This window comes from Sinocyclocheilus grahami, unplaced genomic scaffold (genome assembly GCF_001515645.1).
Source record: "Sinocyclocheilus grahami isolate Dianchi unplaced genomic scaffold, SAMN03320097.WGS_v1.1 scaffold1058.1, whole genome shotgun sequence".
NCBI lineage: Eukaryota > Metazoa > Chordata > Actinopteri > Cypriniformes > Cyprinidae > Sinocyclocheilus > Sinocyclocheilus grahami.
In genome coordinates, this window is record NW_015506237.1 from 233,871 (window position 1) to 251,615 (window position 17,745).

At 37.1% G+C, this 17,745-nt stretch overlaps 1 protein-coding gene across 2 annotated transcripts in view; it reads right to left on the reverse strand.

The window, feature by feature from the left end:
• Positions 1 to 17,745, reverse strand: part of LOC107566210 (serine/threonine-protein kinase PAK 3) — a 181,367-nt gene that overhangs the window by 108,064 nt on the left and 55,558 nt on the right. For both annotated transcript variants that reach the window (XM_016251582.1, XM_016251581.1), the window contains exons 2-5: positions 16,036 to 16,226; positions 15,338 to 15,438; positions 13,046 to 13,199; positions 5,608 to 5,645 (exon numbers count right to left, since the gene is read on the reverse strand). In XM_016251582.1, coding sequence (XP_016107068.1) covers positions 5,608 to 5,645; positions 13,046 to 13,199; positions 15,338 to 15,438; positions 16,036 to 16,204 — 462 coding nt within the window. In that variant the 5' untranslated portion in view covers positions 16,205 to 16,226. The remainder of the gene's footprint in view (positions 1 to 5,607; positions 5,646 to 13,045; positions 13,200 to 15,337; positions 15,439 to 16,035; positions 16,227 to 17,745) is intronic.

A 17,745-nucleotide genomic window follows, 5' to 3' on the forward strand; every position in this document is an offset into this window, starting at 1 on the left:
CGAGGTCCCCAGATAATACTAATCCTGTGCGAATAGGGCTTTAGTCAAGATGTTTAGAACTTGTAGATCACCTTGAAACAGCAATATGTTGTGTAATGTCCCAAAAAACATCCTAACACAGTATGATACATATGCATATTTATACATAGTTAGTGGTAACTTTTAATTCTTTGCAGTGGGTGGCAATTCAAATTAAAATCTTATTCACCTAAAAGTTGTTTAGTTTATTTACTGCAGAGCAATAAGCATTTTAAAGATGTTTGCTGATTTCCGTGGTTAAAAATGACATTTGAATGTAAGTCAACACAACAATTTTGTCAGTCATCTGGAAATTACCATCAATAACGTTAATGTTGGACACATGCAGGTGAAGGGAAGATAGTTTGTTCTTTAAATTGGAAATGAAAATGAAAAACAAGATTTCAGCTTAATTTATAGATTTTTTGGTTCATGGGTAGAAAATGAAAAAAACGACTACATAATGAATTTTTGGCATATGGGCGGTCATGAGATGCCCCCTTCTGCCGATTGGTCAACCAAAGCTGAACCTGTGACATCATCAGTCATTTCTCAATTCTGTTCAACAAAATAATAGTCCTCTTTAGCTATAGCAGTACCAAATCTTAAACTGTACAGGGCAGGTCATAGATTGGGCTTTCTTCTGTGCAACCTAATGCATTTCTCAGAAATATTTGTTTTAGAAATATTAATCTGCTCCCAGCCTGTTTTGTTTAGCTGTGCGGAGTTAAATCTGTAGGCTATGGTGAAGCTGCGATACCCATTAGACAGCGCAGATCAGATGTGAAGCATAGGTCAATGTTCAGTCATGTGTAAATGTGCAGCAGTCATAACATTTCCTGAAGTGTGCATACGAAGCAGACTCGCTCCCTCGGTCAAAATCGAGGAGTCGAGGGTCTTTCCATTTAAACTTCCCTCGTTGACTTCACGAAGTGGAATGCACTTCAAAATGGCAGCGGGGATTCCCCCGAGGGGAAGTGCCTAAGGAAGTTTGTGACTGCATGTCTAAAAGTGGAGTGGAACGCAGCCATAGTATTGTTAGCCTGTATCCTTATTCTTACCCGTGTATATAAACTTTATTTATTTTTAACACCAACCATATTAGGTTTGCTGTTCACTTCATCAGTTATCTGCCAGTCAGAAATTAATGTGCCAATTATTTCCTAGGCAACACCAGTGTTATTCCACACATTGTCATACCTTATTACGCTGGAATGCTTGATTCTGATTGGCCATTCGTGACATTCTGAGATATTTATTGCAGCTAAACAAATCAATTTTAATGGTTTTTAACTAATGAATATATATGTTCAAAACTGAGAGTATTGTCAAAAAGAAGTTATGTCTGCTGCATATTTACGCTTGACTGAACATTAATCTGTGCTGCACATCCGCTTTGCACTTTCTAATGGGTATCACAGCCTCACCACACAGATTTAACTCTGCACAGCTAAATAAAACAGGCTGGGTGAAGATTAATAATTCTAAGAAACAAGTTACGTTGCACAGAAGAAAGCCAGAGTCTAGGACCTGCCCTGTACAGTTTAAGAATTGATAGTGCTATAACAGCAGATGACTATTATTTTGTTGAACAGAACTGAGGAACAACTGATGGCGTCACAGGTTCAGCTTTGTTTGACCAATCGGTAGAAAGAGGCATCTCCTGACCACCCACATGTCGAAAAGGAATTTTGAAGTTGTTTATCCATTTTCTACCCGTGAACTAAATTACTAAATCATGACCAATCAGCAGAAAGGGGCGTTTAATTCCCGCCCACGTGTAGAAATCAAATATTCTAGCTGTTTATTCATTTTTCTACCCCTGAGAGATAAAAAGAAAATTTAAGCTGAATTCTCTTTTTTAAATTTTTGGGGAAAAAAACGAAAAATGAGCTGTTTTCTAATTTTTCTTCTTTCAATATTAAATCAAAAAACGAATGATCGAATGATACATGGATTCATGTAAATCCGTGTATCATTCGATCATTCGTTTTTTTCCCATAAAAGGAAAAACGAGAATTCTGCTTAAATTTTAGTTTTTCGTTCATGGGTGGAAAAATGAATAAACAGCTTGAATATTTGATTTCTACATGTGGGTGGGAATTAAACGCCCCTTTCTGCTGATTGGTCAGCCGAAGATCAAACCGTGCCATCATCAGTTCTTCTGCAGTATCACGCAGCAGAATAATAGTCCTCTGCTGCTGCAGTTGTATGGATTAATAACCCATTTTATCAATTACATTTTATTCTCATCAAACAGACTAATGAATAGCTCGACACAACTCGTACAGGGGCAGAGTCTAGACAGGGCTTTCTTCTGTGTAGACCAGCAGTTCTTAAAGTGATCGGGGTCCAAGAAATAATATAGCCTTAATATTGCTATAGCCTAAAGTATTTCCAGACTGTAAAGTCGCTTTTTTTATCATGATACATAGGCCTACTGTGATTTATTCCAAAGTGATTTATATGATGCATTTAATGTAAAATAACCTAAATTAAGCCTTTTAAAAGACGAGTATTCCCTGTGGTTCATGTTTGTGGCATGCGCCAGAAAGATGCTCAGCTGATGCAAAGAATAGAATTTATATCTACACAGAAGAAAACCCTGTCTAGACAATGCCCCGGTACGAGTTGTGTCGAGCTATTCATTTGACTGTTTGTTTGATGAAAAAAAGATTAAATGTAGTTGCAATAAATGCGTTAAGAATCCATACAACTGCAGCAGCGGAGGACTATTATTCTGCTGCTTGATACTGCAGAAGAACTGATGAAGGCACGGTTTGATCTTCGGCTGACCAATCAGCAGAAAGGGGCGTTTAATTCCCGCCCACATGTAGAAATCAAATATTCAAGCTGTTTATTCATTTTTCTACCCATGAACGAAAAACGAAAATTTAAGCTGAATTCTTATTTCTCGTTTTTTGGAAAAAAACGAAAAAACGAAAAAGGAGCAGTTTTCTCATTTTTCTACTTTCAATATTAAATCAAAAAACGAATGATCGAATGATACACGGATTCATGTACTTTCACGTCCATTCGTTTTTTCGTTTTTTAACCCATAAATTAAATACGGAAAATGCGGTTTCTTCTTTAATGGTTCAAACACTGATGAATAGAATAAGCAGACACAAACTAATTTGCATTATTCAAAATTCGTATTTCATGAAAAATCTTAAAAATGATATAAAGCTTGTTTTTTTAGTTATATAAATGCTAAGTTTAATTTCTAACTTGTTTAGTGTCTCTATACAGACGCTGTAGTGCCCTCTCGCGCGACTGACATGGCTACCATAACTGCTTTATGAAAACCTTTAGCTTCGATATTTTTATGATCTTAAAGTGCCCCTATTATGCCCCCTATTATTTCTAAGGTTCCTATTATTGTTTTGGGAGTCTCCTACAATAGGTTTACATGCATGCAAGGTCAAACAACCCTTTCGTTTTCTCAAAATATGCATTTAATATCACCTCATTTTCCAATGATTCTCAAACGACTTGTTCAAAGCAGTTCTAAGATTCAGTCTCTCTAAACCCCTCCTATGGTCGAGCCTCATTGATTATAATGGATTTTTGTGAGATCGCGATGAACTGAAATAAATGACAGCTTTATAATTATTATAGGGAGCGCAGAGCGCGCTTTCTTGGCTAATTCATTCAGAATTTTTATAAATTTTGTTTTTCATGATGCTTTTGGACCACTGACAGCTGCACGCTGTAAAGTTTCGGGAGTGACATCCGCATATAAACTGCGACAATTTTTTGAGAATGTGCAAGCTCAAATTTGACGTGGTTGCATTTGTGCGAGTGCATGGTCTGCCTTGCTCCAAAGCGTCTGCTGCATACAGCGAGGCGCACTGTAGCAGGAGTCAGATTTCACTGATCACGTGAAGAGAGGGGCTTTCAGTACGAATCCTTCAGGTGTAGAGCCTGGTTTATGGTGTCAGCACAAGCACGAAGGTGCGGAGATGGTCCTCACTGCAGAACACAAGATCTAGGGGGCATGGTTGGATCCAGATCCAACCACGCCCCCTGGATCTTATGTTCTGCAGATGAATATTGAGGAAATTATAGAAGGTGGTGGATTTGGTTTTCACACTAAAATAAAATAAAAGACCGCTTCATAAACCGGAGAAGGTGAACATGTTGGTATTCTTGTGGAAAAAAACACATGCAAGTCCTGTCACTGACAACCAGTTTAGTTTCACTTTTCTCTTTGTTTTCGTTTTAAAAAGCTTATCTTTGCTGTTTACCTTACGTTACCTTATGGAGGCTTTCTTTAATTTTTTTGTTTTTTATTTATTTGATTCCTCACTGTTTGCTAAATATTCTGTAATTTATTAGTCAGTATATAATATAGCATGTGGAGCCATGCCTCATCTTATTAGTTTTTGTTAATAAACTTTATGTAAGCTAGTTTGTCATTATAGCCTACTGTTTTATTGTTGTTGTGCTTTTTAATTAACAATAACAATGAATCAATCCTTTGTTTTAGTCTTATAAAGTGAAAGGTGTATAGATATAAGCAAAACAGACAATTATCTTTTCTTGTAAAATGTGACACCAAGATCGCAAATTCAAATCACAAATAATACTGATGAAAAAGAACGGGTTGAATGTTGAACAATTGTTACCAAATAACTATAAACTATGATAAAAGTTAATGAGCATGCATTGATTAATGCCATGTTGTAGCAAAAAAAAAAAAAACTGTGACCAAATGATGTGCTCATGCGACCAACTGAGAAATTCACAAAAGAGCGACCAGTGGGAAGAATAAGTCTAGAGCCCTGTATAGCCTAAACGCAGCATTATGCGGATGGCACTATCCGTGAACAGGGCAAAAATATGTCAAAATGTATAAGGCTAGAGCAATACGTGCATTGAGCGACCATGCCTGGTCCTCTCCAATAACATACCCATATAGCACACAAAGTTATATCCCAATATATAATTTCATGATGATAGATTTACCAGGATTCTGCAATGTCTATTTTAAAAATCACATTTGTATTAAGTCTATGCATTGTTCCAAAGACGGCTCTAGTTCTCAACTGAACGTGTGGGAGAAGCATCACTAAATTTGGTAAAAGAAAACTTGTTAAAATCAACATTTTTCTATATTAGTTTGTGCATTTTTCAAATGTTTATTAAAAGTGCAAAAATTAATTTACAAATATCTGAAAATAAGTACATATTTTACTTTTTCTGGCAGCATTTTGTGTGTACGGTTCTAATTTCAATTTTGGTTTTCAGCATAGCATTTAAAAATACAATAACCGTTCTTTTTTCGTTTTTTTCCGTCATGGTTAAAAAACTAAAAACGAATGGACTCAAAAGTACACGGACCATGCACAGACTGGAATGGCTCATAAAGCTATAGAATGGTCCTTCTGTTTACAGACAACACAAAATTCTATAGGCTACAGTAGATTTTAGTGCAATTCAGTTAGTCTGTTAACAGTTTTGTTTGTGAGGGGTAGACATGGCATTACTGGGTTCTTGAATCATGGATTCTTTATTTCATGAAGATGAATTGGTCATTTGAAATCAAATATCAAGTTAGGAAACAAAAAAGGGAAAAAAACTCACCAGGGTATTGGCTGCAATGTAACCATGAGAGGATTTATCTGGAAGCATAAACATTCCATTAGTCAGAATTTTTGTAAACATAACTTACATGATTCTTCTTTATTGGATATAAATGTAGAAGGGTCAGATGTGTCATTCTTAGGGCTGATTTATACTTCTGCGTCGGGCCTACGCCATAGGCTACGTGTCGGTCATTTATACATCATTTATACTTCTATCATCTATACACTGTCCTCATCGACGTGCAATTATGCGACGGGCATGTTGATGGTGTAACCCACAGTATCAAGGCAAAAGCTGAAGAAGAAGCAGCAGCAGTGATAGCAGTAAATAGAAAGTAACTTCTTTTGCAGCTTGAGTTGTTAAATATCGAAGAACAAGTAATTTATTTAAAAAGAAAAAACAGGAGACGACATCTTTGCTTTCACAAGTAGCAAACGGAAATGCGCATGAGGAAATGCGGCGCTATCGCAGATTTTTATTTATTTTTTGACCTGAAAGGGAGGGGTTGTAGGGGTTGTAACAGACCAATCACAGCACTTGTGGTCCTCATAGAATTGATGCGTTGTTACATTTCTGGGGCCTCATTTATAAAATACTGCGTAGAAAGCATCCTAAATTTTATTTTATAATAATTTCTCAAATTGCGTACGTGTGATTCATAGAACAAACGTATGCACAGAAAATGTGCGTACGCCTCTCTTTTAGATGTGAAATCTATAAATTGCAATGATCTTGAAATTGTGTGCAGCTGAACAGTTTCAGATCTCCGCCTTGTAAACGATGTCTAATTAATGTCATTGACTTATAAAAGAGCACCTGACAATGTCCAATTCTTTTAACAGAGGCAAGAATTGCTTATATTTCCAAAACTCGGGCAAACAAAAGTGCGTACGTCTGCTCAGACCCTGACGTGGCGCTAAGCTCTTTTCCACGTCAAAGACCGTTTTTATAAATATGAACCTTGGCGTGGATTTTTGCATACGCACACTCTACGATCAAATATGTGCTTATGCACGTTTTATAAATGAGGCCCCTGGAGAGGTGCGTGTCAGGCTGTGCTGTAGACTACGCATGCTATGCACAACCTACGGCGTAGCTATGGTGTAGTTTTGACGCAGAAGTATAAATCAGCTTTTATAAAACTGCCAATTCTGCTGGACAATTTCAGGACTTCTTTAAAAGAAAAATAATAAATACTTTTTAATGGCTGATTCTTTGCTCGCATGTTTTGTTAGCTTCAAGGATTTTTAAAGTAAAATATTACAGGGTTGAAGGTTACTAAAAATGTTTTTAAAAAGTTTTACTAATAACAGCCTCTCAGCAAATATCTAGCAAAATACTGCACAACATAATTTCATTTACAGTTAATATTCTTGTTCTCTGTGCCAAATACAACATTTTTTAAAAATTGATCAGTATGATCTGAACTACTTGATTACATACTCAATTTGATATATGGGTCAAAGACTAAAAGGGGTTCCCTATTTGACATTGTGTCAGATTACTGACACTAAGGGTCGCACTTAGGTAACCTATGATAATTCAGAAAAGGCCAATAAGAATTGGTAAGGGGAATTTGCATGCACCACTCCCCCATACACATGGGTATAAAAGGAATGGGCATGCATCCACTCATTCAGACTTGGAGCCAAGCAAGTGCTACAAGCTCATCCCATTCACCTTGTGGAAACGTTTGTATCTGGTGCAACGGTGCATTTTCAGAGGTTCCTCTCCCTGCAACGTACAGATAATTGCTAAGAGCTCCCCTGGGCTCTTCAGAAAAAGAGAAGTTTCCAACAAAAGAGTAAACACAGATGGTCAGTGTAGTTGTAAAAATGCCTTTCCATCTCTGTGTTTCTGAGTGCGGTCTATATCTGTCAAACTCGGATATGTCAGGGATACACATGCTGAGAAAGCTTTCATGAATAGTTAAGTCTTCACTGCGAGAACGTGACCAAGGCAACTTTGCGTTCTTGAATCTCTTTTTTAATTCAGATGAGTCACCTCTGACACTGGTATGTGGCCTCAAACAGTACCTTTTCTTCCTGGGAGTGCATGAGGAGCTCACAAAATCGTGGAGGGCACCTTTCACTGCCCGGTCCTGCTTCACAAGCTCCTCCACACTCGCTAATTTCAACTGTGGGGCGGCCAGGATGTACACAAAGGTTTCCCAAGTGGAGTGTGAGACCTGTTCTTGCAAAACACCGCTCCTTCCCCTGGTGGCACTTTTGTTTTTGTTTCACATGCTCCACCTGGTGTTCCCTTTTGTTTTTATTTTGCTGTACCCAAAATTTTTATTTTGCTGTACCCAAATTTTCAAAAAAAGAGCAGCTTTCGCACTTCCTGGGTCACACAACCCCCAAACACCTCACCTTCCCAACCCATCAGTAACTGCTCAGGTTGATGCATACAGTGCCTTGCGAAAGTATTCATACCCCTTCATTTTTTTCACATTTTATGTTGCTGCCTTGTGTTAAAATGCTTTAAATTACCTTTTTCCCACATCAATCTACGTTCCATACACTATAATGGCAAAGCAAAGAACAGGTTTTCAACATCTTTGCAAATTTGTTCAAAATAAAAAAATAACTTAAATGATTCCATTGCATAAGTAATCATACCCTTATCTGGGACAGTTTAAATTTAGCTCAGGAGCATTCATATTGCTTGTAGATGTTACTACACTTCGAGTGAAGTTAACCTGTGGCAAATTCAATTGAATGGATATGATTTGGAAAGGCGCACACCTCTCAATAAAAGGTCTAACAGCTGAAAATGCATATCAGTAAAAACCAAGCCCTGAGTTCAAAATAACTGCCTGTAGAGCTCAAAAACAGGATTGCATCAAGCCACATATCTGAGGAAGAGTTCAGAAAAAATTCTGCTGCATTGAAGGTTCGCAGAAGCATGTAGTCTCCATTACTCTTAGTGGAAGAAGTTTGAAACAACCAGGACTCTTCCTTGAGCTGGCCAAACTGAACAATCAATGGGGAAGGGCCTTAGTTAGACTGGTGACCAAGAACCTGATGGCCACTCTAGTTGAGCTCTATGATCATATGTGGAGATAGGAGAAACTTACAGAAGGACAAACATCACTGCAACACTCCACCGATCCGGTATTTATGGCAGTGTGGCCAAACTGAATCTTCTCCTCAGTGAAGACACATGAAAATACACTTGCAATTTGCAAAAAAGGACCTAAAGAACCCTCAGATTGTGAGTAACAAGATTCTCTGGTCTGATGAGCCGCAATTCCAAGCATCATGTTTGAAGGAAACCAGGCACTGCTCATCACCTGCAGAGTAACATTCCAAAATTAAAGTGTGCTGGTAGCAGCCTCATGCTGAGGGGCTGTTTTTCAGCGGCAGGGACTGAGGGACTCGTCAGAGTAGAAGAAAAGCTCAGTGCACCAAAATACTGAGATAGCCTTAATGAAAACCCAGTCCAGGGCATTCCGAACCTCAGCCTGCTTGTTGCATCATACCAAAAAGACTTGAGGCTGTAAAGGTTCTTCAACTAAGTAGTTAAGGGTATTAATACTTATGCAATGTACCTATTTAAGTGTGTTTGTTTTTTATATAAATGTATGAAGTTCTGACAATTCTGTTTTTGCTTTGTCATTATGGTGTGTGGATTGATGTGGGGAAAAAAATTGAAGTAGTTTAACATAAGGCTGAAACTTAACAAAACATGAAAAAAAATTAAGGGGTATGAATACTTTCGCAAAGCCCTGTATGAGACTGCTTCAGCACTGGCTTCGAACTGGTATGGGACCATGGCATGCATCGAGTGGCTATCGTCTCTGTACATTCAGCCCTTGGACAGACCTTGCATTTCTATGGGCAGGGGTTCCCCTAGAACAAGTGTCCAGTCATGTTGTTGACTCAAGAGACATATCCAAGTCAGGCACACAGCCTCATGCTCCTGGACAGAATATCGAGTGCGTATATGCCTCGAGATGCTCACAGTAATTCCTTGCCCTGCTGAGGTTTCGGCTGTTGATCCTGAGCAAGCACATTTTGGTCTGGATGGACCAAATAAACGGCGGTTTACACTCATGTCGCATATCACATGTTGCCAACCATCTCTTCCTTTGGAGTTAGTAGCGACTGAAGTTACTGCGGTCCACTCATATTCCAGGCAAGCTCAATCAGGCAGTGGACGTGCTGTCTCAATGGGCAACACTCAAAGGAGAGTGGATACTGCACCCTCAGGTGGTCCAGCTGATCTGATTCAGCAAAGCACAGGTAGACTTGTTCGCTTCCCAAGAATCCTCCTACAACATCAAAGTGACTGATAGATAGGCAATATCTTGGTTACTGTTGTAACCTCTGTTCCCTGTTGGGGGGAACGAGACGTTGTGTCCCTCCTGCCACTGAACTACCCGCTGAATGTCTGGGACATGCTCTTGGCTCCTCAACATGTACCTGAATGAGTGGATGGATGCCCATTCCTTTTAATACCCATGTGTATGGGGGAGCGGTGCAAACGAATTCCATTTGCCAATTCTCATTGGCCTTTTCTGAAATATCAGGAGTGTTTGGGTCTCTCAAGTTCCTGTCAGTAATTCAACCCAACGATGTTATAATAGTAAACAAAACATTTTCAAGCATCAAAACAATAAATATTTAATACAGCTTTATATTTTTGTTAATTGAGAATGCGTCCTGTTTATTCATTTATTTATTATTAGTATTATTATTATATTTGATAAAAAATAATGACTATCATACATTTTTACCAAGATTTACAGAAGGCACCTACTAAAATGTCATATAGTGCAACACAAGTTTATATACCAAAAAAAATCCTGTCAGGCATATTTAGAGCAAAAATTATAAGATGACATTAAACTCTATGTAATGATCACAGTACAACCCCCAAATTAATTGTAATAACTAATTGTAGCTGACTTCAGTTGTTGTTTGTTTGTGGGTCTTTCTGCCTTTAGTTTTCTCTTCAACAAGTGAAATACATGCTCAATCGGGTTGAGATCAGGAGATTGAGTTGGCCATGGCAGAATATTCCACTTTTTTACCTTCAAAAACTCCTGGGTTGCTTTTGCTGTATGTTTTGGGTCATTGTCCATTTGTACTATGAAGCGCTGTCCAATCAGCTTTGATGTATTTGGCAGAATCTGGGCAGACAGTATATCCCTATACACTTCAGAATGAATCCGGCTGCTTCTGTCTTCTGTCACGTCATCAATAAATACCAGTAACCCAGTGCCACTGGAAGCCATGCATGCCCATTCCATCACACTGTCTCCACCATGTTTCACAATGTGAAACAGTGTGAGATCCTACTTCAATATGTTTTGGTCAACAGCTAAAATAATCAAAATTGTGACTGTGTACAGCTGTTCCAAGCCTTCTCCATACTTTTTTCCCCCATCATTCTAGAACAGGTTGATCTTAATTTCATCTGTCCAAAGAATTCTTTTCCAGAAGTGGTCTGGCTTTTTTAGATGTTTTTTCGCAAAGTCTAATCTGGCCTTTCTATTCTTGAGGCTTATGAATGGTTTGCACCTTGTGGTGAACCCTCTGTATTTGCTCTCGTGAAGTCTTCTCTTGATTGTAGACTTTGACAATGACACGCCTACCTCCTGGAGAGTGTTCTTCACTTGGCTGGATGCTGTGAAAGGGTTTTTCTTTTCCATGGAGAGGATCCTCTGATCATCCACAACTGTTGTCATCCATGGATGTCCAGGCCTTTTCATGTTGCTGAGCTCACCAGTGCATTTTTTTCTCAGAATGTACCAAACTGTTGATTTGGTCACTCCTAATGTTCCTACTATCTCTCTGACGGATTTGTTTTGTTTTTGAAGCTTAACAAGTGTCTGCTTCACTTGCATGGAGAGGTCCTTTGACCATATGATCACAGCAACAAATTCCAAATGCAAATAGTACACTTAGGGTGTTTTCACACATGGCCTGTTGTTTCGGAACCTGGCGCGTTTCCCCCCTTAGCACGGTTCGTTTGGGCATATGTGAACACGGCAATCGCACTCGGATCCGCGCCGAAACAATCGGTCCGAGATCGCCTGAACGAGGTGGTCTCGGCTCGATTGAAAACGAACTCTGGAGCGGTTCGGTTGTAGTGAGAAAGCAATCCGATCCAACGGACCAACGAACCAGGCTATATCACAATGTATAATGGGTAATTACGTAAGTTCCGTGAAAAGCATTAGCTTTGTTGTTTTGCTAATACCTCAAAATGAACCTGTGAATGTCTGTGGGAGAGCACGTCTTTGCCATTCAAAAATTAAAGCGCACTTTTTTGTTTTATAATGCCGTCTTATTGCTCTTCTTTGTAGTATGTGCATTTTAAAAATGTTTTCCCAATCAATCCTGGACTCCTGCTCAAAATGATAAATTATTATTAACGACAGCTACAAAAAACCCAACAATAAGCCCGCGAAGCTGTTATTGTTCCATCCTGACAGATGTGACAGTTAAGTGGAATCCCGGAAAATAAAGAGTGGAACTTTAACCAATGAGACAACAGTTTACTCGCGCATGACTTGTATTAACAAATTTGGTCTGTTTAGAAACATTGCCGTGTGAAAACGAACCGCACCAAGAATAAAAAGCAACATTGTAATAATCGGAATCCCTGTTTCGGAACAAAGCAATCAATCTACATGTGTGAAAACACCCTTAGAATCAACTCCAGAACTTTTACCTGCCTAATTGATGTAGAAATAGCGAAGGAATAGCCCACACTTGTCCATGAAACAGCTTTTGAGTCAATTGTCCAATTACTTATGGTCCCTTGAAAAAGGGGGAGGTACATATTAAAGAGCTGTAATTCCTTAACCTTTCCTCCAATTGTGATGAGAATACCATCAAATTAAAGCTCAGAGTATGCACGTTAAACCATATTCATTATATAACTGTATCTTGAATATGTTTTTGTCAACAGCTTAAATAATCAAAATTGTGCCTGTGTCCAAATATATATGGACCTAACTGTATGATCACTTTTTCTTTTATATATTTTAATAAGGACAGGTCAGAATGTTGTTGCATTTTTACATTAATACATCTGTTACGCTGAATGACAATGGACCATTATTTCACCCATATTTTGACTTTTTTTCCCCCACACAAGTTATTTGAAACATTAGACACTTTTCTTGCATTTAATATGCTTTTTATGTATATAAATCTCTTTTTCACATTTAATTTGATGCAGACACCAAAATAGGAAGTCTCGTCTTTGACTCATATATATAGTACACAGCATAAATAAGTACTATACATCCTCTCTGAACTAAACATATATTTCTATTTCTTAATGATCTATTACAAGTCATGGTAAGATGGCAAATAACAGGGGTGGTCAGGCTTCAATCCTGGGTGGCCATGGCCACCACATACCTATGCCCCTGCATACATATGCATGTGTATTTGTTTGGGTGCGCGTGTCTCACCTCCTGATGTGAAGCTCATGTATTTCTGGTTATTGACTGTCTCTTTGGAGTCGTAGAACTTGAGAACATCTATTACAGCCTGAGGGTTTTTCTTCTGTTCCAGCTTAGTAATATTAGAGGTTTGCAATAACCGAGCCCATTGCTCTGGAATACCCTGTGTATGTGTACATGTGTGCATTGGAAACAGACAAAATGGACAATTGAGTAAATCACACATGTCTTTTACATGCCAACCAGGCTTTGTGAAACTGTCAATAATATTTAAAACATTTACATATTCCAGACTGTGATATCAATAGCAAAGTGTAACAAAAACATGAATTTGCAACAGTATTTTAAAAACTATGGCACAACCAGAGACAGACATTATGTTATCTACATGCGTATGGGCCATTCACACAGTCCACATTCTTATAAGCAAGTGCAATGTATTTGAATACTTTTAAACAGCTTAAAAAACAAAAAAAACTAAAACTAAAATATTTTATGTATAACATCTGCTTGTGATGCTTTTTAATAATTTTCAGTGCAGCTCGAATTTGACCTAAGGTAAAGCGGTGGGTGATATTAGATTTATAAAGGGTTTATAACTAATTTCAGTACATTCAGTAAATAAACAATTTTAGCTTTAGGGCTGGGTGATAAACAATATCATATTGATGTCATGCAACGGTGGCTGTAATGAAGCACACGACGATAGAGTATTTAGGAAACAGTCTTTTAATAAGTAAATCCAAAAGGAACAGGGAAGCTCAGGAGAAGGGAAACACAACCTTGTAAAACACAGACGAGAATGAACAAAGCACTGGGGAAAACTAAAGGCTTAAATACAAGAGGGAGATCATTAACAGAAAACAGAACAGGTGTAGAGCTAATTAAAAACCAAGGAAACAAATTAGGATAAAACACAGGCAAATAACCACAGGGAGTACCAATTTAAAACACAACAAACAGATGGATCTAAACATAACTGTTAGAATTGAGATCGCAATGAAATGTGTGTCGATAACGATTAGCTCTGGACATTTTTAACTTGATATGGATTAATCTAACAATCTATCACACAGCAGAAATAAATGGGACAACAGCCAAATGTCACTAATAAGTCTGCATGCTCTGCATGTCTCTGTGTAAATGATTGGCACAGTTTCATCCAAAGACTTTAGACAGAAGACGGTGCACTCACATTACTTATGTATGGGGAAAAAGTGCAACGAGCAATATGGTGGAAGAAGTTCATGCTGTCTAAATTAAAGAGGCAATCACCAATTGATAAAGTCATTTGCTATAAATTTGCATACTATCCATACTAAATAGTATTCAAAATTAGAATGAATGAGTCCCAATTCATAGTATGTTGAAATAAGTGTGGTCTACTACTTTTTATGTAGGTCTACTATTTAAAGTGCAGGTCCATGCACACTCTAACAGCTATCTGACAACTCATTGCTTGTTGAACGAGGATTTGATTAGAACTACAAACTTGAATAAACATGTAGAAAAACAAAAATACAAACATGGAAGATATGCAACATCCATGCTTAAGAATAGTGGTTTAGATAAAAGGAGTTTGAGTGAAAAAAAATAAAATAAAATAAATAAATAAATATATATATATATATATATATATATATATTTGACTGAATAACTAACTAACAAAATGAAATGTTTTGTAAATTAACTGTTATATTTTCATTTAATTACAATTTTAAAAGATTGATTAAATTGAAATGTATTAAAATTAAAATTTATTAATTCATTTCATTGAACACTTTTTTTTTTTGGATGATACATTTATATTAAATTATAAAACACAGAATTTAGGAAAAAATAAAATAGATTTCATGGGGCCCTAAATTCGCAACTTACTCTGTGGAGTTTAACTGTAAACAAACAAGTTGTGTTTACACTCATTCTCAAGGTCTAACAAACATGTGCAAAGCATTTCCTTCCCCATTAAAGGTAAATACATATGGTGATAAAAATCTACATCGTATAATATGGGTAGTAATAATAATAATAATAATAATAATAATAATAATTTTGGCCACATCTCCCAGCCCTAGTTACCGTTATGGCACTGTTCTAAACATCTTTCTTATGGTTGCTTATTTTCATTACTAATGCTAATATCTAACATGTCAGTACATACACAACATACACACATGCACACACACACACATGCCACTCTGTTATAAAAGGATATCATCCACATGAACCATACATCAAAGATAACAATGACTCTTAAACAAACACACAAAACCCAAAACACCTGAGACTGGGTAAACTCACAGTGAACTCCCCCGTTACTGCATCAAAGCCTACATGGATGGTGTGCTCAAAATCAGACGGCAGGGATATCTCTGGACGCTCTTTCTCTTTCTTTTTATTGGCTGTTGAATAGAGGAACAAACACACTTTAACACTTTTAGATCAGCCTATCAAAACGGAATTCAGTTTGAATGGTACAATACAGCCCTTTGGCAACTCTGCTGGTTTGCTTAGACCAGTGTAGATTATGCTAGTAATTGCTGGTTTGGAGGACCAGAATAACAAGAACTAGTAAATCTACCTATAGATATGCAGCATTACATTTCTGGTAAAACTGGCTAAAAAGAGATCTTTTTGGTGAGGCTAGTTAAAGGAACAGTTCAGCCAAAAACAAACAAACAAAAATTACTCCTCCTTCAAACCCATGTTTTTCTTTAATCCATACACAAATAAAAAAAATTTCACAAAATACCCAGTCTGTTTCTACTATTAAATAATAATGACTGGGAACTAAGACTTTTAAGTTCCATAAATTACAAACATTAAAAGCTATACTATACTGTATATTCCAAGTCTTCTGAGGCCATACAATACCAGTACGTTTAGATCTGTTAAACACATTTTACCATATTTAAACACATTCCACATATTTTCCCTAGACTGAGCACAGAAAATGTGAAAGTGTACAGATTTTGTGTAGGGCAACTGGGTGCACATACTTTTGTCTCCCCCGGGAAAGATGGACCTGAGACGGGCTTTCTTGTTCTTCTCCTCTGGAGCCATTGGAAGTGGTTTTGAACTATGTACTGAGGAAGGGTCACGGGAACTACTGTTCATTCTTAAAGGGGGGGCAGGTGGCTTTTCTTCAATATCAACACTATCGGACATCTTTATTTGCACTCACTATGGCCTGCAAAGAGAGAAAGAGAGAGCTTTTATAAAGTCTACCTTTCAGATATATGGTCTATGAAAAACAATATGAATATTTACTAAACATTTCACAATAAGGTTCTATACATTCGTCAATGCATTAGGTATCATGAACTAACAAAGAACAACATGACTTTATAACAGTAATAATCAACAATTTTGATTATTCTTGATTTATATAAATAAATATATTTTTTAATAATTATATTATTGAACGAATAACATAAAAGATAATAGTTTTATTGTAAATTGTTATGTGAAATACTATATGACCTTCTACATTTGATCAAATGTGCAGATCATAACTTGTGCAAGCTTTGTGGAACATTGTATCCCAAACATGCATCACCCTCAACATGATCTTCCATTTCCAGTGAATCCAGAAATGAACCCGGAAACAATATCATCTGCTATTTTTAACCTTTTTTTTGGTAGCAATTACAATTAAGGTTCCATTTTTAAATGGTTTATAAAGATGTTCATGAATGACTAATAACTCATTTACAAATGCAGTATAAATCATTGATAAGCAGTAATAAATCCGTGAATAAAAAGAGTGATTTTAGCGCAATACCTGCCAAAAAGTGAGCCATTTTTGAAATCATGTTATAGAACAGGGATCCTCAAATCTGGCCCACGAGATCCACTTTCCTGCAGAGTTTAGCTCTAACTCTAATCAAACACACCTGAGCATGCTAATCAGTGTCTTCAGGATAATTAGAAAATCACAGGTAGGTGAGTTTGGTCAGGGTTGGAGCTAAACTCTGCAGCGCATTGGCCCTCCAGGGCAAGATTTGAGGAACCCTGTTATAGAAGCTTAATAAACCTATTTGTTCATTATTTATCTCAAAAACAGATTCCTTATTTATTACACGATGCACCACAAATAGACTATTATAGCAAGACTGAAGGGTGTTGAATTTGTGGTTTTCTCATTGATATCTCATGACTCGTCATTTTTTGTTGCTTACCATAAGGTACTCTGTATCTTACCCATTGATGTCCTGCAAAAGTCCATGATGCCTATCCACAGCAATGTATAAAACTGATATCTTTTGTTTATCAAGATGAAATTATTAAACTTTATTTTGGGGGAAAAAATTCGAAGTTACTAGTTACCTGAGAGCCTTAATGTAGGGTGAACCATTTAGCCATAAATTATAGATGTAAATAACCTGTGGAAGTGAACCTTAATGTATTGTGAACACCTGTGTACCATTTATTAATAAGTTATAAATGTTAGTAACCTGTGAAAGTGCACCTTAATGTCAAGAGAACACCTGTGAAACATTAATGAGTTATAAACATCATTAACCTGTGAAAGTGAACCTTAATGTAAAGTGAACTCCTGTGAACCATTTATTCATGAGTTATAAACATTAGTAATATGTTAAACCTTAATGTAAAGACCTGTGAACCGTTTATCAATGAGTTATACACTTTAGTTACCAGTTAAAGTGCAGCTTAATGTAAAGTGAACATCTGTGAACTATTTATTA